The sequence below is a fragment of the Myxine glutinosa genome, chromosome 4, assembly GCF_964187855.1.
Source record: "Myxine glutinosa chromosome 4, kmMyxGlut1.1, whole genome shotgun sequence".
In the NCBI taxonomy this organism is placed as follows: domain Eukaryota; kingdom Metazoa; phylum Chordata; class Myxini; order Myxiniformes; family Myxinidae; genus Myxine; species Myxine glutinosa.
Window position 1 is genome coordinate 182935346 of NC_136264.1, and position 25029 is coordinate 182960374.

General features: G+C 35.1%; 1 protein-coding gene across 2 annotated transcripts in view; it reads right to left on the reverse strand.

Moving 5' to 3' along the window:
- The window catches only part of LOC137425544 (sodium- and chloride-dependent taurine transporter-like), a 197687-nt gene that overhangs the window by 34969 nt on the left and 137689 nt on the right, over positions 1-25029 (reverse strand). For both annotated transcript variants that reach the window (XM_068114085.2, XM_068114086.2), the window contains exon 10: positions 17602-17704. In XM_068114085.2, coding sequence (XP_067970186.1) covers positions 17602-17704 — 103 coding nt within the window. The remainder of the gene's footprint in view (positions 1-17601; positions 17705-25029) is intronic.

Sequence of the window (25029 nt, forward strand, 5' to 3'; positions counted from 1 at the left end):
CAACAGGAATGTGGTTATACCTTGGGAACTTGGAAAGTTGGTTTTATTTTGGAGACTCTACCTGTGGGGTTCCTCTTGGAGACTCTTTGGATTCTAAAGCAATGAACAATGTTCTTTATTTAATGACGCTTGATTTAAGCAATATCAAGAAAGTTCGAGGAAGAAAATGCTGGAAAATTCTTTCTTCCCATTTCTACTTCTTCAAACTTAAAAGCCTTGAAAGACAGAATTGGAGGAAGAGGAAAAAAAAAAAAAGAAATACGTATTTAAAAAAGAAGAAAAGAAAGATTATGTTAGGGTTTGGGTGGGATTTTGAATGTGAGGGTTAGGGATGGGGTTGGGTTAGGGTTGGGATTTTGAATGTGAGGGTTAGGGTTGGGGTTGGGTTAGGGATGGGGTTGGGTTAGGGATGGGGTTGGGTTAGGGATGGGTTGGGTTAGGGTTGGGATTTTGAATGTGAGGGTTAGGGTTGGGGTTGGGTTAGGGATGGGATTGGGTTAGGGTTGGGATTTTGAATGTGAGGGTTAGGGATGGGTTGGGTTAGGGATGGGGTTGGGTTAGGGATGGGGTTGGGTTAGGGTTGGGGTTGGGTTAGGGATGGGGTTGGGTTAGGGATGGGGTTGGGTTAGGGATGGGGTTGGGTTAGGGATGGGGTTGGGTTAGGGATGGGGTTGGGTTAGGGATGGGTTGGGTTAGGGATGGGTTTGGGTTAGGGATGGGGTTGGGTTAGGGCTTGGGTTGGGTTAGGGTTTGTATATTATTATGACTCACTCGCACATACACACACACACAAAAGTTAAGCCCCAACTAAAAAGTTGTGGGATTCTGTGTTTGGGGTTCACAGATTTAAAAACGTATCCCCATTATACACACACAAAAGTTAAGCCCCAACTAAAAAGTTGTGGGATTCTGTGTTTGGGGTTCACAGATTTAAAAACGTATCCCCATTATACACACACAAAAGTTAAGCCCCAACTAAAAAGTTGTGGGATTCTGTGTTTGGGGTTCACAGATTTAAAAACGTATCCCCATTATACACACACAAAAGTTAAGCCCCAACTAAAAAGTTGTGGGATTCTGTGTTTGGGGTTCACAGATTTAAAAACGTATCCCCATTACATTTTATTTATTTATTTATTATTTTCAAGGGTATTAGCTGCTTACTTGTGTTTTTTGTAATTCTTGTGAGTAAAATGAACCCAAGATTTCTTCTCCATTTAAATCATATAATTTGTAGGTCCAAGGGACTGTATCCATTACATCAATGATTTTAAATAATTCACGAGTCCATTTTTGTGTATAACCTTTCTCAAAATGACTTTTCCATTTGTATATTCTTACAATATCACCAACTTTAAACTTGGGCTTTCTCAAATTAATCTCCTTTTCATATTCTAATTTTGTAAATGTTTCTGATGGTTTTGATTGTGTTGATGAATGAACTGTATTATTGTAATTATCTACAATATCCTGAATTAAATACACCCATTTTTGAGAACCGAGTTGTGTGAATTTTTTATATAATTTCTCTTTTAAAGTACGATTAAAACGCTCAATAACAACTGCCTTTCCTTCATTAAAGGTGCTGTATAATTTAATACCCTTCCCCTTAAGAAATTTCATGAATATTTTGTTATAGAACTCTGTTCCCTCATCAGTCCATAACTTCTTTGGTTTCCTTTTATCCCGATCAAATATTAGCTTAAAGGCTAACATTAAAGTATCACCCCTTTTATTTTTTAAAGGGACAACCCAGGCAAATCTACTCCTCAAATCAATAACGGTTAAAGCATACCTGTATCCCCTGTCATTATTCAATTCAATTAAATCAGCGGACCATATGTGCTCAGTGTATTTAGAATAAACCTTCCTTCTTTTAAACTTTGTGATTATAGGTTTGTGTAATTCTTCAGCCAAAAGCTCCTCAGTCTTGATGACATCATTAGAGCCTAATAGTTTTTTGAGGAATAACCAAGACCAAGTTTCAATTTAGCATTTATCAAATTTCTCACAATAAACCTATCAACTTTCTCTCTCAACGTTGGATTTTGTATCAAAGACAAATTATACAACATTTCGCTGTCGGCTTTATGTTTTTCAGTCAACGTAGTGGTTTTCCCATAAGCAATATCATGCTTCATACACACTTCGTCAACCCTATTTGTAGGTTTAGACCAAGGTTTAGGATTGTCAGCCTCATCTAATCTTTTATCCAAGTTTGTTCCTGGACCACAGAAAGAATACCCTGGAAGGTGTAATTCCCCTGGAATTCCAGTTGTTGTAAATTTACTTCCTGACAGAAACTTTTGTATGTCTCCTCCTCTTTTAGGAGAGATGAATTGGCACTTTTTAGAGCCACATACTTGACATATTCCTTTTTGATAAACTCTATTATTTTTAGCTTTAACATAAGAGATATTTTTAGATTTAGTTTTCTTTTTACATTTGAGACAATAACTCATATTTATTTATCAGAAAAATTCCGACAGAGTATCAAAACCTTTTTGGTTTTCAACATATACATTTCAATCTTTATTTTTAAAACATAAAGAATCCTAAGGAATGCCTTCACTCTCTCCTCCATTTATTTACAAATAAAAACTAACTAAAGTCAATGACACCAACATCATCAATCACATAATCTTTTCCTTCTTCTTCTTCTTCTTCTTCACCACTTTCTCGTTTAAATCTCCTCCCTGAAATTGAAGACATTGACGTTCTTATTTTTGAAACCATTATCTTCATAAGAGTTGTTAATTCTTTAATTTCCTCTTCGGTGCGTTGAGATTGATTTATTTGCTTTAATACACTCAATCTTTTATGAATCTCAATGATTTCCATCTTTTTATATTTTTCCTCCCTCTCTCTTTGCTCCCTCTCCTCCTCCTCCATTTTCTCCCTCTCCTCCTTCTCCTTTTTCTCCCTTTTCTCCCTTTCCTCCTTCTCCCTTTTCTCCCTTTCCTCCTTCTCATTTTTCTCCCTCTCCTCCTTCTCCTCCTTTTTCTCCCTCTCCTCCTTCTCCTCCCTCTCCCTTTCCTCCTTCTCCTTTTTCTCTCTTTCCTCCTTCTCTTCTTCAACTCCTTCCTCATCCCTTGCTACCCTTGAGTTTGAACCCCAAAGAATATTATACATATACTCATCTGGATTTTGAGATATTCTTGTATCTATAATTATTTTTCTCATAATAGGATACCAATAAGATTTGTTGACGATTTCTAAAAGAGTTTTATATTTCATAACTTTGAGAAGTTCATTTTTATTTAATATTTTAAACAAGTCTCTATTTGTGGGTTTAACAATATCAGTATAAGGCCAGTTTTTAATGACAAAATTCCCATGTATATGCTCCAAATCATAAGGTATGTAATACCGAGCACCCTTTTCTTGTAGGTATCCTTGAATACAAAAATTATAATTCTCTTGTAGTCTTCTTCCTGCCATTTATGTATCAGAAATATATGTGAGATTAATATTATGACAGGTAATACCACCCCATCTTCCCACTACCAAATCGGTTTGTATTCCTCGGCTTTCTATCCTTATCTCATTACCTTCCTTCTTTGTCATGCGAACCATCGCTATACTATCATATATTTTTCTTTTCTTAAAATCACGTATTTGTTGTTTACTAATTGTACTTCCACATAAATCCTTATCCTCACCAAGTGGATAATATTCTTCTTTACGAGACTGATTTAAATCATGTAGGTCTTCTATGTTTATTGAAAAAGACCAATTATACCCTAAATCAGGCATATCATACCCCCATTTATTAATTCGCATATTAACTAAATGTCCTTCTTTATAAAATTCAATTGTAAGCAGGTAGTTAAATTCAATGAGGAAAGGTGTATGGTCAGTATAACCAGGTGTTGTGGTTGTAAATTTTACTTCTTTCACAAAACGTGCTGTTTTCTTTAAAAATATATATTGTGATAAATCACTTAATCTAATTAAGTCATTCGCATCTGTAGGGTTTGGATAATTGATTAATTTATAAGTATTCTTCATATTAATATTTTTACTTACACTATATTTTTGTCGTTCAGCCTGTGCCTTTGTATAATAATTTGATAAATCAATATCCTGAGAGGATTTTCCAAAGATAGAACCATCTTTTCCAACATAAGTCATTTATATTAGATTAAAAATGATATCATAAAAATTTTCATTATTGTTGAGTTGAAATAATACATATAAACATAATTGACCACAACATTTAGAATTAATTTCTTGAACTTGAAATGTTTGATAAACACCATTCTGTAAGAATTGTATTACTTCAACAGGTGGTGGCATACCATAACTATCAAAATAATATTTATCCTGACTATTATGAATACAAACCCAATGAGAACCATTCTGTGTGTCTAAATTCATAATAATATTCTTTGTATTCTTATTTATATGTATTAATTCATCTCTCATACAGATTACCACATTATCAATTTTTAGTGTTTTACAATACTTGGCTAGTTCTATATTTGACGTTGTATTCTTTCCAAATTGTTTAAACCATTTATCCATTTATTTATGAGAAAGATACAATCCATTACCCCGTTTAGTTAGTTTAACACCCGCTTGAGCGATAGAGGAAAGCATATCACCAACCAACAATCTAGCTTTATCAGGTAGACTTTCAAGTTTTTGAGCAAAATCTACAATTACACCACTTCCACTAATTTGTTTCTCCAACTCCTTGTTATGTCTTTCCAATTCTTTTTGAGCTTTTAGTTGTGCCTTCCTTTCGTTAGCAGTTTTTACCGCTGCTGAAATACCACCAGTCAATGCTCCCGCCGCACTTAAACCAGCAAATAAAGGAATTAGAAACGGGAGAAATCCTCCTCTTGACTCGTCTATTGAATATTTCTTTAACATAGGTTTCGTCATTTTAATTTTAAGTGATCCAACATCATTTAGTGTTTTTACTTGTGTGTGTGTGAGTAAAACATCAATTCTTACAGCTCCTTTTCTTTGAATTGTATTAACATTAATAATACAAGGCTTTTGATTTTGAATACAAGATGTTAATTTATTAAGATTGATTTGATTAACATATACCCCTACCATTTATTTATGAGAAAAAACCTATGTGATATTAATCATAACACCATTATCTGTATTAATCTGTAATTCTGTTTCCTCCAAAAGCAAACAATAAGCATCAACTTCTTCATTCTCCCCTCTTTCAATGTATAGAGAAGTATCCACTCGATTAGACTTTATAGTTTCCTTTTGAGAACTCAGGTCAATTGCGTAGATTGTATATAAACCTTTAAATGCAACCATATCCAAAATAGGATCATTATTACCATTACTTTCACACACTTTTTGGTAGGACTTGTAGGCTTCCGCATAATCATTTTTTTCCCAATCAATTTCCAATCTATCTCGCGGATAAAATGTGCCATCAAGAGAAACCCGAAGTTGTTTCACCTTAGCATTATCACTCAGCGCATTATTCTTATTAGTACCCTCCTCTCCATCTGGTTTTTTAAAAATGAGCCATAGGTATCGTGGCTTTCCTTCAAGAACACCCAAATTCCAAGTGTAGGTAGTGTGTTCCAGTTTAACGTGTTGACATCTTCTTTTAAGGTATGATACATTTAGCGGTTTCTTTGAGTTAAGTCTTCTATTTAACATCTCCTCCGTTTTAAGATTAGGAGTATATTCATTGATATACCAACACAAATCATTAATAACAAATTTATTATTGTCGCCAAAAGCATTTTCAGCCCCAAAAAGCAATCTATTTACATTATCATTCCTTTGTAGTTGAAATCTAATTTTAAGACCATACAAAACTTTATCATAATCACAAAATCCAAATATACCTTTAAGAGGTACTGCTACGGTAAAACTATTCTCAGCTTTTGCGTCATCATTATACATTGACTTCCTTTGACTATAACCAGGGTCTGTGTTTGTTCCCGTTGACATATCAGGAATAAAGCCTTCAACAGCTCCCTTACCCATTCTATCACCAAACGAATATAGTGTAAATTTCATCATTTCAGATGTAGCAGAGACATAATCAACCGCTTCAACCTCTTGTGTTCCAATATACAGGCGAACACTGTCAAACATTTTCCAGAAGAAATCATTTACGAGTGTAGCATTAGTATTATTCGCAGCCTTAGTGAATTTAAATTTACACAGCAAGAAACTATCAGCTATATTCAAGTAAGTTTGTTGATTATTTATTTCAAAACTTTTTGTTCCGTTTGAATTCCAGTCGGTTCCTGTAATAGCATTTACCTTAAAATAGTCTTCCTTTTTAGTAGAGTTTGAAATGATAATCGTATCATCCAAATCATAGATACTATCAATCGCTTCCATACTTGTATTTATATAGTATTAAAATTGTTGAAACCCTGACCCAAGTATTTTAATGATTTTTTGTCGTTCTTGTGAAGATAGTTGAGTTTTACCTTTTTTAATTTCTTTGATTGCTTGTAATTTATGGGACTCCTTTTGAGCATCTTTTATACTCTTTACAACACCTGCTACATTTCCCATGAGAGAAGCAGTTGAACCAATTAGGTCTTTATGTTTAAGAATGGTTGAACCAATACCCATTAGAGTATCAATTATCCCATCTCCTTTATTTCGAAATTGATGACCCACACCCCGTTGTCTCTTAGGTTTATAGTATCCTTTACCCACATACCTTGTATAGTCTGGTGAAAGGAACATGCCCTCCCCTGTAATTATTTTATATTTTCCCAACTCGTGTTTTCTTACAATAACCATTATTTATTTATTGAAAAACTTCACGTAGGTGAATTCTGATGGATATAATTTCATCATTAAAGGATATCATACGATTATCTTGGTCGGTTATCCTAAAATTTACTCTGTATATGGTTTTTCCTGACACAGGTAAATAGACAAGATTTTTTGGTTCCATATTAAATTTATAACCAATCGGGGTTGAGTATGCACTGAATGAAAATATTGTATTTGTTCTTATTCCATCGTTATAAGCACCATCAATCAAATCACAATGAATTAATACTGAATTTATACCGGAGGATATTTGGATAACATTATCACTGTAAAACGTCCCGTTATTTTCAATCTTTTTTGAAGAGAAACCCAATAGCTCTCTGAACGAATTTTCAATCGTGAAATCAACTTTATAATTATTTTTCAGTTTAATAGTTGATTTTGAAGTGTGTGTTTGAATATCTATTACAATATTTTTTGGTTCATCACCTTTTTCTTTCATAAGGCGAGAGACTTCTGAAGATATTTGAGAAATCTCGTAAGCTCCAGGTGAAACAGTTATAGTTTTGTAGGCAGTGCCTGGATTATAACTAAACTTGTTGTTTTTCTCTGTGATATTAAAAAGGGTATTGTAAGTTTCCATTGACAACAAAGATGCCTCATATGAGGTAAGGGGGTCAAGTTGTAGTGGGTAAGGGAATGAAGCTGTGTAATCGCTCGTTGTGAAATTAAAACTAAGAATTGTGCTTCTCATCTTATTTAATATCTAATAAAATATCTTTGTATTGACATTTATTAATTATTTTCATGTTCATCAACTGATCTAAAATGGCTGAGGATTCATTAAAACAATTGCTGTTTCCAGCCTTCTTACTACCTAATAACAATAATAGCCTATTAACTAATTGTGATGGGTCATTTGGAAGAAAACTAACACCCGAACCAAGCTTACTTAAAGCATCAATAATATGTTTCTCCTTCTCATTCTTCTTACTTTTACCAGCAACAGAAACTCCATAATCAAGTGTATTTAACAACTCAATATATACCCTATCTTCCTCTCTTTCCATATCAAGTGGTTCCTCAAAATATTTTGAACCGCTGAATCCGGGGTTTGTTAGAAGAAACATTAATCTTGGAGTTAATTTAACATTTGGTTGAGTAGAACTCAAGAACATCAATTCATCATTAAATATCAATACCTTTTCTTCCACAAGATGAAACACTGCTGGTTCTTCTGTTGGAATGAGACCTGCTCTGGTTTTTGAACCCGCAGAATATTCATTGTTTTGAAGAGCTTCCACAACATAATTAGGGGGTTGATTTACCTGCTCAAGTTTCCGAAATAATCCCTCGTCATCATATTCTAATTCACCAAGTTCTTGTTTTGTTATCTGACTAAAATCTTTGAGCATTTGAAGTTTTTTCGGAGTAAATTCTACCGTGGGAACTGTAGGGTGTTGAGTTTTCAAAAGTGGTTTAAAGAATTTCTCTTGTTTTCTTTCAAAGGCTTCTTCACCAGTTAGTTTCTGTCTCCGTTTCTTCTTTATCTCTTCCTGTTGTTTAACAACTTTTGAAACTAATTGTTGATGTTCCTTAAACTTTCTTTCTCTTTCTTCAGTATTCATTTAGTATTGAAAAATATCATTTAGTATCTCATCTTGTTTCACAACAATATATTTATATTTTCCAATCGTGTGTTTCATATAATTTTCAAATTCTTTTTTACTACATAACGTAGAGCAATTATCTCTCCAAAAATTATTTACATCTATTGAATTTAACTTAAATAAAATAAAAGTATTGGCATTGTTTCTTATTGAGCGTCGAGGGAGTTGAAAATATGATTGACTAAGATATATACAATTACAAGAAGAATGTCTCCCTCTTGTATAGTAGCTATCCATTACTGTTTGGTTTCTCTCATTAACACAATCATCAAAGATGACAAGGTTCTTTTTTGATTTATCTAAATCTTGAGGTGAAGGTATATCATCCGTATTATCACTGAGAATACAAGTTATGGGTTTCGATTTTGATTTCTGTGTATCACAAAATAATTGTATTATATCATCAATATTATAATCATTTAGTTTGTTTTGAAGTTTAAATAAACCGATAATGTCTTCCTTTTTAAGACCCGCATTAAAACCCTGTGAGAGTAGTTGATACTCGGGTTGAAAACTTGACTTTGTAAAAATTATTAAATTATCATAATCTAAAAAATTAGAACCAAGGAGCATCTTTAAAAGTAAACAGGTTTTTCCACATCCGCTTGAACCAACTATTAGACATCTCAATGAATTTGGAATGTTTTTATGGTTATTAAATTTTATCTTATTTTCCCAAACGGGTAAAAAATCATTCATTTATATATTTGGAAAACAAGTTATCCAACTTTTTTTGAGCTATTTTAGAAACTCTATATTTTATCCTGAGTTCGGGTTTAATTTCAAAATAATTCATTATTTTATTTATGTAGTATCTTGTATTAACATTTCCATTAAAATTATTTTGAATAATAAATATCATTAAACCCTTATACATTTCCTCAATACAAAGAGTCTCTTTCCTTGTAAGAAATGGTGTATTATCACCATAATGCTTAACATTCATCTCTCTTATTAATCTTGTAAAGTAATTCATTTTTGGTTCTAATTTAAAAGAGTTATATGTTTTTTTATATTTCTTATTATCATTAATTAGAATATAATCACAGAATAAACATTGTTTATATGAATCCTCATCATTAAGCCCCACTCTATCACAAGCCGGACAATTCTCTAATTTATCATATGGAGAGTCTGGAAATTCTAAATATCCTTCAGAACTTATCATATTTATGTGGTAAATTTTTACTTAAACTAAACGCAAGTTTATTCATTAATAAATACAATGTTTCAAAGCACAAAAGACAAATTTCAATCAATCTCTACTTCGGTGGAAGATATAGAAAAATATGTCAAAGATGTTAAATTGAACAAAGATAAATATGGAAATTTTTGGGTAAAACCAGTTATGGAAAATAACATGAGCCCCTCTATTTCATTTAAAGGAAGAGCTCTAACTATACCTGGAAAGACATCCATTAAAGTAAATCTAACAAAAGTTTCTCCTCTACTCCTGGCAATTTATTCAAAGCTTGAAAAAGTGATTGACCACGATACTTTGAAAAAGAATGATAAGACCATTAATAATTCTAGAGGAGACATTTGTATTTTCTTTAATAATCCAAAGGGTGTAGATCTAAGTAAAATGAATGATGTTAATATTTCTGGTGAAATGTCATTTCGTTCTATGATAGTTAGAGATTATTTAAAGATAACTTTTGATATAAAAATTGTAGAGATTGAATCTGTTAATGAAAGAAAGTATATAGATATTGATGGGAATATTTTTCTTGCTAATTAAATATGAGTCAATACAGCAGTGAAGATTTTACTATTTCATTGAACTCGGACGATAGTGATGATAGTATTTCATTGAACTTGGACGATGGTGATGATAGTATTTCATTGAACACAGATGATAGTTATGATACTAATAGTTTGTGCTCAAATGATAGTTATGAGAGTAGCTTTATTGATGACTCTGAGTATGATTCTGAGTATTCATGTGATAGTTATGACTTAGATGATTCTGAGTGAAAAAGTGTTTTAGTTTAAGCACAGCGATATATATAAAACGGAGCTGTAAAGCTCAAAAGTGTTTTATTTTAAGCACAGTGATATATATAAAACACCACGTTTTCTCACGCTATAAATATGGTTTATTGTGATACTTGCGAGAAGGAAGTAAAATATTATAAACAACATATTCTCACCGCAAAACATACATACAACATTTTAAACAAACTTTCCCCTCTTCCACCTGAAACAAAACACTGTTCTACATGTAATAAAAATATCCTCAAGAAAGGCTTCAAAATACATCTTAAAACAAATCTACATTTATCAAATTTTATCACAACTAAAAACTCTGATGGAGCATTCAAAGGACATATTAAAATAAGAGTCTTTAACTTCAAACCTCCTGAACCAGAGTCTATAGTTGATGCTGTAGAAATAGTTAAACCTGCTGTTCAAACGTTGATTGAAAAAACACTAAAGGAAATGAAACCACTTAAATTTTATATGGGAGTAAAATTAGAAATGACAAAGGATGAAGGAGTTATAGATGCACCATACATGAGAACTGAGCCACACTTTATATCTTCATATCAAGATTTTAAAACATCAGGAGTCTATGATGAACTTATTAAACAAGAGCAAGATGTGGATAATTCAATCGTAGGAAGTGGATTCAATATAGGAAAAATTATTTACATAGACATTCATATTCTTAAATCAGATCCTCTAAAAGCTTCTTCTTACATTGATTTACCCAGTGTTATCAAAAATAGAAAAGCAGTTATCAATATCAAAAATAAAGACAATAAATGTTTTCTCTGGTCTATTTTAGCACACTTACATCCTCCACATTTTCATGATGAAAGAGTATCTCATTATAAAAAATATGAGAATACATTAAATACGAAAGATCTAAAGTTTCCGATGACTTTAAATGATATTCCTAAATTTGAAAAGATGAATAATTTATCAGTTAATGTTTATGGTCTAACAGAAACAAACAACATTCAGGTTTTAAAGCTTTCTGACAATTGTAAACAAACTCATATTAATCTTCTATATTTTAATTCAGACGAAAATTCACATTATACATACATCAAAGATATTGCTAAATTAATAAAACCACAAGTCTGTAAGAGAACAAATAAAATATATATTTGTTTGCGTTGTCTTAACTTCTTCAATTCACAAGAAAGATTAGATAAACATTCAAATTATTGTGGCGAACATAAATCAACGGTAATCAATATGCCTAAAGAAGGCTCAAAGATCACATTCAAAGATGAAAATAAAAAGATCAAACATCCATTTGTTATATATGCTGATTTTGAAAGTATTTTAGAAAAAATTGATACTGCTTCTCAAGATCCAAAAGAATCATACACAAATAAATATCAAAAACATACTCCTTGTGGTTTTTGTTATTATATCAAATCATCCGTTGGTGATAAATATAACAAGTTAGAGATGTATAGAGGCTCAAATACCCCAGAGGAGTTTGTGAAACGACTAGAAAAAGACTGTGTTCGATTAACCAAGATAATGAGAGAAACCAATAAACCAATGTCCTTAACAAGTAAAGAAAAAAGGGAATTTATAAAAAACAATGTCTGTCATATTTGTGAGGAGAAAATTGGTAAAGGTCTAAAGGTTAGAGACCATTGTCATCTCACTGGTAAATATAGAGGTCCGGCTCATCAAAGTTGTAATATTAATTATCAACTCCCCTCTTTCATTCCTGTCTTTCTTCATAACAACGCTCATTATGATACACATCTATTTATCAAGGAACTCTCAAAGACTTCTGGAAGTATCTCAGCAATTCCAAACACGGATCAGAAATACATTTCATTCACAAAAACAATTCACACATCTCCTATTACTCATATCAGATTTCTTGATACATTTAAATTCATGGCAAGTCCATTGGTTAACTTGGTTCAAAATCTAAAAGAGTTTCCATGTCTTTCAGAGTATTTTTTAGATAAAGATTTTCTAACACAAAAGGGAATTTACCCCTATGACTATATGGACTCATTTGAGAGATTCAATGAAACACAACTTCCTTCAAAAGAAAATTTCTATAACAAATTAAATAATAGTCATATATCTGATAAAGATTATGTACACGCACAAAATGTTTGGGAAAAATATAACATCAAGAATCTTGGCGAGTATCACGATTTGTATCTCAAAACTGATGTGCTTTTATTGGCCGATGTATTTGAAGCCTTTAGATCTGTTTGTCGCACTGGATATGGATTGGATCCTGCTCACTACTACACAGCACCTGGATTGGCCTGGAGTGCGATGTTGAAAATGACAAAACAAGATTTGGATTTGATAACCGATGTTGATATGCTTTTGATGATTGAAAAGGCAAAAAGAGGTGGAATTTCACAAGTCTGCTCGAGTAGATACGCAAAAGCAAATAACAAATACCTTCCAAATTATGATCCAACGAAAGAGAGTTCTTACTTGATGTACTATGACGCGAACAACCTGTATGGCTGGGCAATGTCTCAGGCTCTTCCTTATGGAAAACTTAGATGGGTAAAGGAAAAAGACTACAAAAACGTTTTACAAGATGTATGTATCTCTACACAAAAAGAATTGGATGAAGAAAAAGTTGGTTATTATTTTGAAATTGATTTAAAATATCCAGAGGAACTCCATAACCTACACAATGATCTCCCATTTGCTTGTGAGAAAGCAAGTCCAAAGAAAGAATGGTTGAGTGATTATCAACGATCGTTTGATATAGGTGAATCAACAGAAAAATTACTTACTACATTATATAACAAGAAAAATTATGTTCTACACCAAAGAAATTTGCGACAATATTTATCAAAAGGTCTAAGAGTAGAGAAGATCCATAGGGTTCTAAAGTTCAATCAAAGTCATTGGTTAAAGGGGTACATTGATTTTAATACACAAAGAAGAACAGAGTCAAAAACAGATTTTGAGAAAGACTTTTATAAATTGATGAATAATGCGGTCTTTGGTAAGACTATGGAGAATGTGAGGAAAAGACAAAATATCAGACTATCAACATCTTGGGAACAAGCATCAAAATTAATTAATAGACCGAGTTTTACTCGAGCTGAGGTCTTTACTGAGAACTTTTGTGCGATCCATTTGATTAAAGAGAGTATTGAAATGAACAAACCTATTTATATTGGAACAACAATTCTTGATTTATCAAAGTCATTAATGTATGATTACTTTTATAATAACTTGAGGAAGAAATATCAAAATGATGTTAATCTACTTTATATGGATACAGATAGTTTTATTTTGAAAATTAATACCAACGATGTTTATTCAGACATGAAAAGAGACATTAATATCTATGACACGAGTAATTACAGTCCAGAGAGTGAGTTGTTCTCTTCTAAAAATAAAAAGGTGATTGGAAAGTTCAAGGATGAATTAGGAGGAAATGTTATGAGTGAATTTGTGGGATTGAGGTCAAAGGCTTATGCTTATAAATACATTGTGAATAACGTTGAAAAGACTGATAAGAAGTTAAAAGGTGTAAAGAAAAATGTTATTAAAGAAACAATAAACTTTAAGGATTATTATAACTGTTTAACAACAAAGAAAGAAGAGTTTAGAAAGATTAATGGAATAAGAAGTTATAAACATCAATTATATTCAGAAGAGATAAATAAGAAAGCATTGGGGGCTTTTGATGATAAGAGGTTTATTTTAGAAAATGGAATTGATAGTCTCCCTTATGGTTATATAAGTATATAAGTGATAAGATATATATATAAGTGATAAGATATATATATAAGTGATAAGATATACATAAGTGATAAGATATATATAAGTGATAAGATATATATAAGTGATAAGTTAAAAAGGGGGGGGGGTTGGGGATTTTAACGGGCTACCGCCGCCTTTTTTACTATTATATAAATGATAGAACCAAGTATCAACCAGACTAAAGAGTGGAGGTGTAATCAACCTTGGTATATAAATGGAAAACATAATGAATGTGAAAAATATCAAATAGGTATAATTGAAAAGGCAACTGGTAAAAAAGTTCACAAAACAAATAAGAGAATTAATTTAAATACCGGTGAATTGGGTAAAAAAGATGGAAATATTTTTGAGTGGACGGAAAACTTTGATGGTTGTCAGGAAAATATATACTTTAATTTAAAAATGGTATGTGGCACTGGAGGCGCTCAAGCAAGAACATTGAGGGAGGTTTACCATTTTATCTTAGCCCAGTTAAAATATCTTAATAAAGAACCAAACTCAAACATATTTTTTGTTAATATATTAGATGGTGAAGAGAGTTGTAGGAGAATTAAATTATTTCCCACGCATAAACAAATATTTGTAGGGTCGTTGTTTGAGTGGGTTATATTCACCAGATGATATTAAGAGTAAAAGGTTAAAAGGTCCATGAGGTCAGAAGGATCACAGGTGTTTAAGTGGTCTAATGAATAAGGATAACATGTCAAAAGGTTAGAAGGTTCGTAAAGAACAGGGTGAGAGAAATATAGGTGTTTAGGGGCAATGAGGGAGGGAAAGAATTAATATGGAAGTGAATGGGTCAATGTTTGAGTGGGTCAAAGATTAATCTGCCAGATGATATGTGGAAGAAGGATGATAGGTCTATAAGAGAAAACAAATATTTGTAGTGTTTGAGTGGTCTAATGAACAACATTAAGGATAGGTACTACAGACAAAAGGTTCATAAAGATGAGGGTGGGAGAAATAGAGGTGTTTATGATTTTTGAAAAAGACAAGGGGGTAAATGACATTAGATAGGGATTTCACATGTTAAACGGAGGTGTCCCAGAAGCAACATTATTACACTACTTTGGTAGTTGTGAATAAATGTATTTTTTGGTAATTGTTGGTCGTAGTGAATAAATGAATGTTAGTTGTTGGTGGTATGAATAAATGTATTTTTGGTAGTTGTTGGTAGCGGTGAAGAAATACATTTTTGTATTTTGTAGTAGTGAATAAATGTGTTTTTCATGGTTGTTGGTAGTAGTGAATACATGTATTTTTGGTTGTTGGTAGTCGTGAATAAATGTATTTTTTGGTAATTGTTGGTAGTAGTGAATAAATGAATGTTAGTTGTTGGTAGTATGAATAAATGTATTTTTGGTAGTTGTTGGTAGCGGTGAAGAAATACATTTTTGGTAGTTGTATGTAGTAGTGAATAAATGTATTTTTGGTAGTTGGTGGTATGAGTACATAAATGTATTTTTGGTAGTTGGTGGTCGTAGTGAATAAATGTATTTGTTGGTAGTTGTTGGTAGTAGTGAATAAATGTTTTTGGTAGTTGGTGGTAGTAGTGAATAAATGTATTTTTGGTAGTTGGTGGAAGTAGTGAATAAATGTATTTTTGGTAGTTGGTGGTAGTAGTGAATAAATGTATTTTTGGTAGTTGGTGGTAGTAGTGAATAAATATTTTTTTGGTAATTGTTGGTAGTAGTGAATAAACGAATGTTAGTTGTTGGTAGTATGAATAAATGTATTTTTTGGTAGTTGTTGGTAGCGGTGAAGAAATACATTTTTGGTAGTTGTCGGTAGTAGTGAATAAATGTATTTTGGTAGTTGGTGGCAAGAGTAAATAAATGTATTTTTGGTAGTTGGTGGTCATAGTGAATAAATGTATTTTTGGTAGTTGTAGGTCATAGTGAATAAATGTATTTGTTGGTAGTTGTTGGTAGTAGTGAATAAATGTATTTTTGGTAGTTGTTTGTAGTAGTGAATAAATGTCTTTTTGGTAGTTGTTTGTAGTAGTGAATAAATGTTTTTCGTAGTTGGTGGTAGTAGTGAATAAATGTATTTGTTGGTAGTTGTTGGTAGTAGTGAATAAATGTTTTTCGTAGTTGGTGGTAGTAGTGAATAAATGTATTTTTGGTAGTTGGTGGTAAGAGTGAATAAATGTTTTTGGTAATTGGTGGTAGTAGTGATTAAATGTATTTTTGGTAGTTGGTGGTAGTAGTGAATAAATGTATTTTTGGAAGTTGGTGGTAGTAGTGAATAAATGTGTTTTTTTTCATGGTTGTTGGTAGTAGTGAATACATGTATTTTTGGGAGATGGTTGTTGTGAATAAATGTATTTTTGTTAGTTGTTGGTAGTAGTGAATAAATGTATTTTTGGTAGTTGGTAGTCGTGAATGAATGTATTTTTGTTAGTTGTTGGTAGTGGTGAATAAACGTATTTTTGGTAGTTGGTAGTCGTGAATAAATGTATTTTTTGGTAATTGTTGGTAATCGTGAATAAATGAATGTTAGTTGTTGGTGGTATGAATAAATGTATTTTTGGTAGTTGTTGGTAGTAGTGAATAAATACATTTTTGGTAGTTGTAGGTAGTAGTGAATAAATGTGTTTTTGGTAGTTGGTGGTAAGAGTAAATAAATGTATTTTTGGTAGTTGGTGGTGGTAGTGAATAAATGTATTTTTTTGGTAGTTGTTGGTGGTAGTGAATAAATGTATTTTTGGTAGTTGGTAGTAGTGAATAAATGTATTTTTGGTAGTTGGTGGTAGTAGTGAATAAATGTATTTTTTGGTAGTTGGTAGTAGTGAATAAATGTATTTTGGTCGTGGTTGGTAGTAGTGAATGCATGTGTATTTTGGTAACTCAAATTAACCAATATTTATTGCCGCCTTTTCTGTTTAATTTGCCGATTTTTGTAGTTTCCATACCGTGCGTTTTTGGCTACTCCAAGAGTGTTTGGAAATCTGGTATTCTGACCACTATAATTTTTAGATTGCATAAGTGTGGGGTCGATGCTGTTGCTGTGCCTTTAATATGTGCTATTAATGATCACTTTGGTGTTATCAGAGAGCCAGTGGTGATTTACCAAAGTAAAAGCATCAGAAGATTTTTCAGATTTTAAAGTGACGCATCATCCACGAGATAACACTTCAACAGTTTCTGCTCGTTGGAAGAAGATAATGCTAATTATTTATTTACTCAATGACCAGGTTAACCAGACCAGGTAATGTTGATCTGATTGAGCCTTGCCATTTTTGTTAATGATGATCTTTCAGAATACTTTGTTTCATGTACAGACAACACAGTTTTGCTTTCTTATTTCAGTCACCATGTATACATAAGTCTATAATTACTGGAATTGAGTGCAAGACTTGTCCATCTTGACTATCATAAATTAACTAAAATGAGTAAACTCACATAACTACCTCCCTCCCTCCCAGGTATTTGATTTTAATCATTATTATAGGTTTACAGTTTGGACTCACCATACAACCAACCTATAGTAATGGATTCGAAGAATGTGATCCACAATAAGCAGACTCCGCTGACTGCATAATAGTCAAACAGCTGAAACACGTACATGCCCCCCTGCAATGAAAAGACCCAGATTAATCGCAATGTTTTAGTCATCTGATGGGTAGAGGAGTGGGAGGAACAAGGGCAGGTACATATTTGAATATTTCCTTCTACTTGTACAGAGAGAGAGAGAGAGAGAGACTTTTACATCCTTTTATTACAAAAATATCAAAAAGTATATTTTGTAAAACGTATAAATACAACCATTTCACAAAGCATTTCACAAATCAGAGGTAAAAAAAACAAGCAAAACCATTTTAAAGGGAACATTTACATGAAGACCATTAGTACATCAAGAAAGGGAACAGGAAAAAAATAAATAAAGTGTTTTGCTCCTCACAAAGAAATCATATCATGCTCGAGGAGTGATCAATCTGTAATCAGCACACCATTTTGCACAGAGCAAAGCACATTATTCAATGCCCATATACTTTTGAAGATCAATACTTTATCCATATACTAGGGCATGCCCGTACTATATATAAGCTAGGACGTGCCCGTACGTGGGTGCCCGTTCCTTGCCAAAAAAAAAAAAAAAAAAAAATTTGTGTAGGGGTGTGTGTGTGTAAACATCCTAGGGCGTGCCCGTACGTGGGTGCAAAAAAACATGCGTGCAAACAACAACAACAAAAAAAAACTTTGAAACCACGTGGCAGTAACGACCACAGAACCCCCCCCCCCCTCTATTTACATGAATGGTTTGGTCCATTCGCAACGACCACAGAACCCCCCCCCTCTATTTACATGCAATGGTTTGGTCCAAAGCGAACGGCTTGCAGTGTTTGGTAAAGAAATCGCCATAGCTCGGTAACTACTTCTCCGATTAATATGAAACCTTGAAAAGGCACATCCTCGGGTCCCCAGCAATATACCTGGCAAGTTTAAAGTATATCGGACCGGTAGTTGTCGAGAAACAGCGGTCACAGACAAACATACACACATACACACATACACACATACACACATACAAACACACATACACACAGAGATTAATGGAATTATAGATAGATGTATAGAAACAAAATTCTGTTTTAATCCGGGCAAAAACAAGTCCTTTAAAACAGGCCGGGAGGTTATCTGTGCATCTTGTAGGATTTTCAATTTGCATTTTCCTTGTGCGATATATTGCTTTCTTTGCCATGGCAACGAGAAAGTTCGCTAGGGCCACTTCTATTTGGTGTGTGTTTGAGGCAAAGCAAAAAATGAAAGAATTCAAAGTAAAGTTTAAAGAAAGCTTCATGCACATTTCATGCAGCAAACCAAATAAAGGAATCAAGCGTGCACATTCAACATAAGCATGTGACACTGTCTCAAGAGCACCACAGAAGGGACAATGGTCAGATATTTCAGAAGAAAAAACATGCAAGAGCTTATTGGTGGGTAATACCCAATGTGCCAACCTCCACGACAGGTCGGCAGTTTTCTTTGGAATAAGTATGTGATAATAGGCTTTCCAGTTAGGTTGGAAGGGGTATTCTGTAGGCAAGCAATTGTGCCACTTCCTTGACTGCCAAGTTCCTAAGGAGGGCCGGATTGCTTTGACGCAGGCCTGGTATATTGCACGATTTTCCAGACCTGCAGATCCAAAACGTATTTTTGGTAAATATTTTATTATTGTACCAGAATTCATTACAGTGGGGGTGACTTCTAAATTTGGGAAACAGAGGCTTCGCTCACAAACAATTGGGCCATCACCAGTGCGAGCAGATTGCTCCCAGTGCACCTTAACTTTGCGGTATACGCTAAGTATTTCGCATAGCACAGCAGATATTATGCGGTTAGACCGCATGCCAACTTTATTTGCAAGTGCTGCAGCACTTAACCATCTCCTAGTCTCAATCATTAGATCAGCAACGTGATGGACACCATTCTGAACAAAATAATCAATAAAAGAGCGTTCCGTTCTTATTCTTTTGAAGAGAGAGTTGTGGAAAAGAGGCTCTCTGAAAAACATCTCTTGGGTGTAGGAAACATAATCACGGTCGACCATGAAAACACGCCAAGCATTCAAAATTATATTGTAAAATGGTGGATGCAAGGACAGATCAATACATTTCATGTTCATTAGGAATAGACCAAATGAATAGTCTAGCATGCCGGCTTGACGGAGGAGGAGGAGAGCAGTGGACCTCCAGGCTAGGTCTGATGGACCATAGAGAAGCCGCCAGATTGAGGCGATGCCAAATGCCATAGCCCTGCATACGATGTCCACAAGACCATGCCCGCCTTCCTCGAAGGGAAGATTCAAGATCTCTGGATGAAGCCAATGTTTTCCACTCCAGAAGAAGTTTATTATTGTCTTCTGTATATTCAGCAGAAAGCGTTCAGGAGGTGGAATGGCTTTGATTCTGTGCCACAGTATAGATGCTGCTAGGTTGTTTATGACCAGGACTCGTCCCCGGTATGAAAGCAAGGCCAGCAAACCTTTCCATTTCCGCAGCTTTTGTTCGAGAGAGTCAGCGAGACCCTCCCAATTTTTCGCTTGTGTTGCTTCATCACCGATGTAAACACCAAGGTACTTCATTCCGTTGAGGGACCAGGTGAGGTGTTTCGGGAGGACAGGCATAGGGCGCTGGCATGGGCCCATCCACATCGCCTGGCACTTGTTCCAGTTTACCAAAGCTGAAGAAGCTGAACCATAATAGTCCAAGCAATCCACCAGTTTCTTGATCTCATCACTATTATGTACGATGATGCAAATATCGTCAGCATATGCAGAGACTTTCACAGGCCTTGTGAGCAAATTTCTGCATCCGGTTAAGATGCTGCGGACTTTGATTAAAAGAGGCTCAATGGTTAAAGAGTACAGAATACCAGATAAAGGACATCCCTGACGGATACCCCTTCCAACCTTTACAGGTGAAGTTAGCTCAGAGTTTACTCTGAGTATTGAGGAAATGCCATTATAGAGCAGTTTTACCATGGAAAGAAAAACAGGACCAAGTCCAAAACACTCTAGCACCTTGAAAAGATATACATGACTTACATGGTCAAAAGCCTTCTCTTGGTCAAGCACAATCAAACCAAGATTGTCATTATCTTGCCAAAACGAAGTTTTTGCAAGATGTATTAGTCAGCTTGTATGTTTGTTTGTTTTTTTGTTTTTTTGTTTTTTTGTTTGTGGTTAATCTTTTTTTTTTCACGTTTAGATCACTCTGTAGACCACAGTTATTATTGGAAACTCCTGTAACTTCGCATATCAGAGTCCTATAGAGATACCCTTCAGCACACAAAATTTTGAAGGTCAAGGTCAAAGGTCAAGGTCACTTTGCGGTCAATCATGGAGGTCAACGAAACCCTTATTTTTTGAGTAACTTTGATCGGATCGTCTCCAAACTTCATGGGAATCTAGTATATGGTCCGGCGCTCAGCTGATTAGTTTTTGGTGGCGATCGGCCTTGACCTTCATGGTTAGCGCTGGAGGTCGAAAATTATTGACCCCAAGGTCAAATTTTGAAATCGTAGGTACCATATCGAGTAATACCTCATATGAATGCCCTTGATGAGTGCTTCCCAGATCTGTAAACAGTTTGACGCTATGACGTCATTTGATGACGTCATGACGAAAAAACGGAATTTTCACATTTTGGCAAGATACGGTTCACCCTGTAGGTGACATATGTTTATTTTTTATTTTACACACATCCCAAAGATCTCTTAATAAAAAAAATGTTATCGTGTATCTGTCGGTTAGGGATACAGAAAGACTGATCACTTTGAATCAATGACTCTAGGAGTGGGGCGATGCGTCGAGCTAGAACTTTAGAAAATATTTTATAATCTGAAGTTAGAAGAGAGATTGGACGCCAATTATCAATGAGCTGAGAGTCTCCTTTCTTGGGTAATAAACTAATGACTGCTCTACGGCAGCTCATCGGCAAGTCACCACAACGTAATGAACTATTAAAGACCTCCAATAGTTCTGGGCCTAATAAGGGCCAAAAGGATTTATAAAACTCTATTGGGAGGCCGTCCAATCCAGGAGATTTACCCGTAGGTAAAGAAGCAAGGGAAAGTGTAAGCTCTTCCAAGGAAAGTAAGGAGCCAAGCTGATCCCTTTGAGCAGCACTTAGCATGGGTAAGTCAGATGTGAAGTAACTTATTGAGCCATCGTCAACATCATTTGCCATAAACAGGTCTGAAAAGAAGTTATAGACCTCCCTCTTTATATTATCTTGTGACGTCACAGTGTTACCAGTTGAGAGCTTTAAGGTTTCAATTTGCCTTTGATTGGTAGTCTTTTTATCAAAATGGAAAAAAAATTTGGTCAGTGCTTCTAAATTATATCGCTGATCCATCCGTAGACGGACCATTGCACCTTTTGCTTGGTATTCGACTAGGCTGTTTAGTAGAGTCTTCTTTTCCATAAGCAAATGATTATTTGTTCTATTGGGGCTATTTGCCACATCAGTTTGCAACTTCATTATTTCCTTTTCTAGTGTGAACCTCTCCCTTTTTACACTGAAAGAAGAGAAGTAATTAAACTGTTGGCAAAAGACAGCGATCTGTGCCTTTGCGTAGTCCCACCACAATATCGGGTTATCAAAATTATTCTTTCTTTCTTTGAGGCTAATCCAAAACACTTTGAAAGCTTCACAAAAAGCAGCATTTTCCAGCAACATGACATTGAACTTCCAATATGGACTGCCATGTTGCTGCAGAGCAAGCTTAAAGGACAAGGTTACAGCCAGGTGATCAGAAAAAAGAGAAGGCACGATATCAGATTTCAATATCTTGTCAAGCATTACAGTATTGACATAAATTCTGTCTAACCTGGCTAGTGTGTGCATCTGAGACGTACATCTAGACCAAGTAAACTGCCGTTGCATAGGGTGCTGAATACGCCAGACATCTATTAATCCCGTTGTCTTGATGATTTTCTCCAAAGGTTTGGCAGATCTAGGATGTGGCTCCGCACTGTTTCTATCTAACGCAGGGTCAAGAGTGCAGTTGAAGTCGCCACTCATTATAAAAGAGCAATTTAAGTCAATTGTACTCAGAAGATCCTCTAGCTTTAGAAAGAAGTTTTGCCTTTCAGCATTCTTACAGGGGGCATATATGTTTACAAAAACAAAGATTTGATTATTGGCAGTGAATTGAAGACAAGCCAGATGTCCGGGAATTATTTCATTATATTGAACTTGTGTGAGTGTTAATGAGGAGGAGACAAAGAAAGCAATTCCAGCAGTGAGACAATTGATATCACTGAAGAACCACTGGCCCTTCATTAGCCTTCTCCATTGGGCTTGGCCATTCAGATCTCCATGCGTTTCTTGCAGTAACAAGACATCCAGGTGCAAACGCCGGGTCAGATCTTTTACCTGAACTTTGCGTTCTAAACTAACACCACCATTAATGTTTAGACTGCCAAAACTAACACTCATTCTTTCGGAAAAAGAAAGAAGATAAATAACTAAATAGATCAAAAAACCCATAGGGACCTCATTTACGAAGCTCCTGCCGAGCTTTCTGGATCATTTTTCTTAGCCGGTGCTTCTGAGCATCAGTGAAATTTGGAGTGTCAGGGTTACGCACAATTTCCTTCAATTTAAAAAACAACACCTGCAGATCAGGGAAATGATCTTTCAGTTCAATGTTCCTTTTCCGATAGGAATCTCTCAAAAAGTCCCGAAGCTCGTCATCCGAAGGGCTGTTTACAGCTTTTAGAATCTGAGAGGACTCCTCTTGACCCTCACCATCAGATTCCTCATATGGGGAATCAATTGGTGTTTCAGCTTCCTGGCGCACATCACATGATTGCTCAGTTTCAATAAAGTAAACTTCTTCAGGAACGTTTTGTGCCGGAGTCACATTTGAAGCTTCTTCGGGATGCGAGGTGGGGGGCTCCACGCATGTTTGTGACATGACCACCATGCTCGGTTCATGGATGTCACTCTCCGCCAGTGGATTTAAATTATCCTCTTTTATTCTCTCTGCACCTTTATTTTCCTAATTTATTCCTTTTTTAGGGGGAGATTTTAAGTGCTTTTCCTCCTCTTGCGATTGACAGGAGGAAGCTGCACAATGAACGTCCTCGTGTGAGATGACACTGTCTGAAGGATCAGCGACACTCACTGGGATTGGAAAGTTAGAATCCACTTTTTCCTTGATGATGTTTGTACTAGTGGAGGTGTCCTTTTCCTCCAATAAGGCAAACCTGTTTTCACATTGAAATCCAGTGATGGAGTTTTCACTGATTTGCCTTTTCCCAGAAGGTGACGCACTTCTTACAGCCGATTTACGTTTTTTTACTTTGGAAACGGTGACAAACCCCTCATTTGCGCTGTCCATTGGTTCAACGGGAGGGGGCGTGTCCACTTGTTTACCTGGTTTATCCTGCACATTTGTCGAGCAGGAAACGTTAACATTAATCTGCGAGTCATTGTTTCCCGTTTCGACCATGTTAGGCTGTTCCTTCTGATTGCGGCAAAACCGTTTCATATGTCCCACTGCACCACAACCAAAGCACTTTAGGGTGTCGGTGGTGATGTATACTTGGTAATCGCGGCCATTTGTCGTGAATTTTAAAGCAACATTCAAGGAGGGATATTCCTTTTTGAGAACCATAAAGACCTGCCTACGGAAACTCATCACGTGACTGACACGTTCATCCTTACAGCCCAACGGGAGCATTATTAATGGGGACACACATTGCCCATATCGCTGCAGCGCTGCAAGGATGGTTTCGCTATCCAGGAATGGTGGTGCATTTGAAATAACCACTTTCTGAGCAGGAGTATCCAAGGGATAAACCATAACAAAGTGTCCGGAGTCGAGGGACAAACCTTGTTGTACGATGAGAGCAATGTGCTCTACATCGGACACGAACACGATAACCCGTTTGTTCATACGCGATGGGGCACGTACCTTATCAAACCCGATCATGTTCCCGATCGCGAAAATAATGGCTTCGACTGTAATACCCTCGGGTGGAGAACACGCAATGCCATGCTCGCGTGATAATTGCTCAAACGCTGCATATCGCTGCGAATGAGCAGCCGCCATGTTTGGACACACGAGGCTCGACCTCGTCCTCCCAGCTCGGGAAGAGGAAGTTAGGAATGCACTCCGACTTTCCCAGCTTAGGGAAAGGGAGCGTTAAAAAAAACAAACTAAGGAAATATAAGCGAGAAAAAAAAGGTTTGAAGTGAATAAAATAAGTCGGGGAAAAAAACAACAGGGAACCGCCCAGAAACGGCGATTACCTTAACCTGCACGATAGGTGTGCTCTATGGCTCTCACTCTCGTCTCAACATAGAAGGGGAAACACAGGGAAGCTTTACAAATAGAAGCAAGCACACGAAGAGACCAAATCGCCCGCGCCGAGGGAGAGGGAG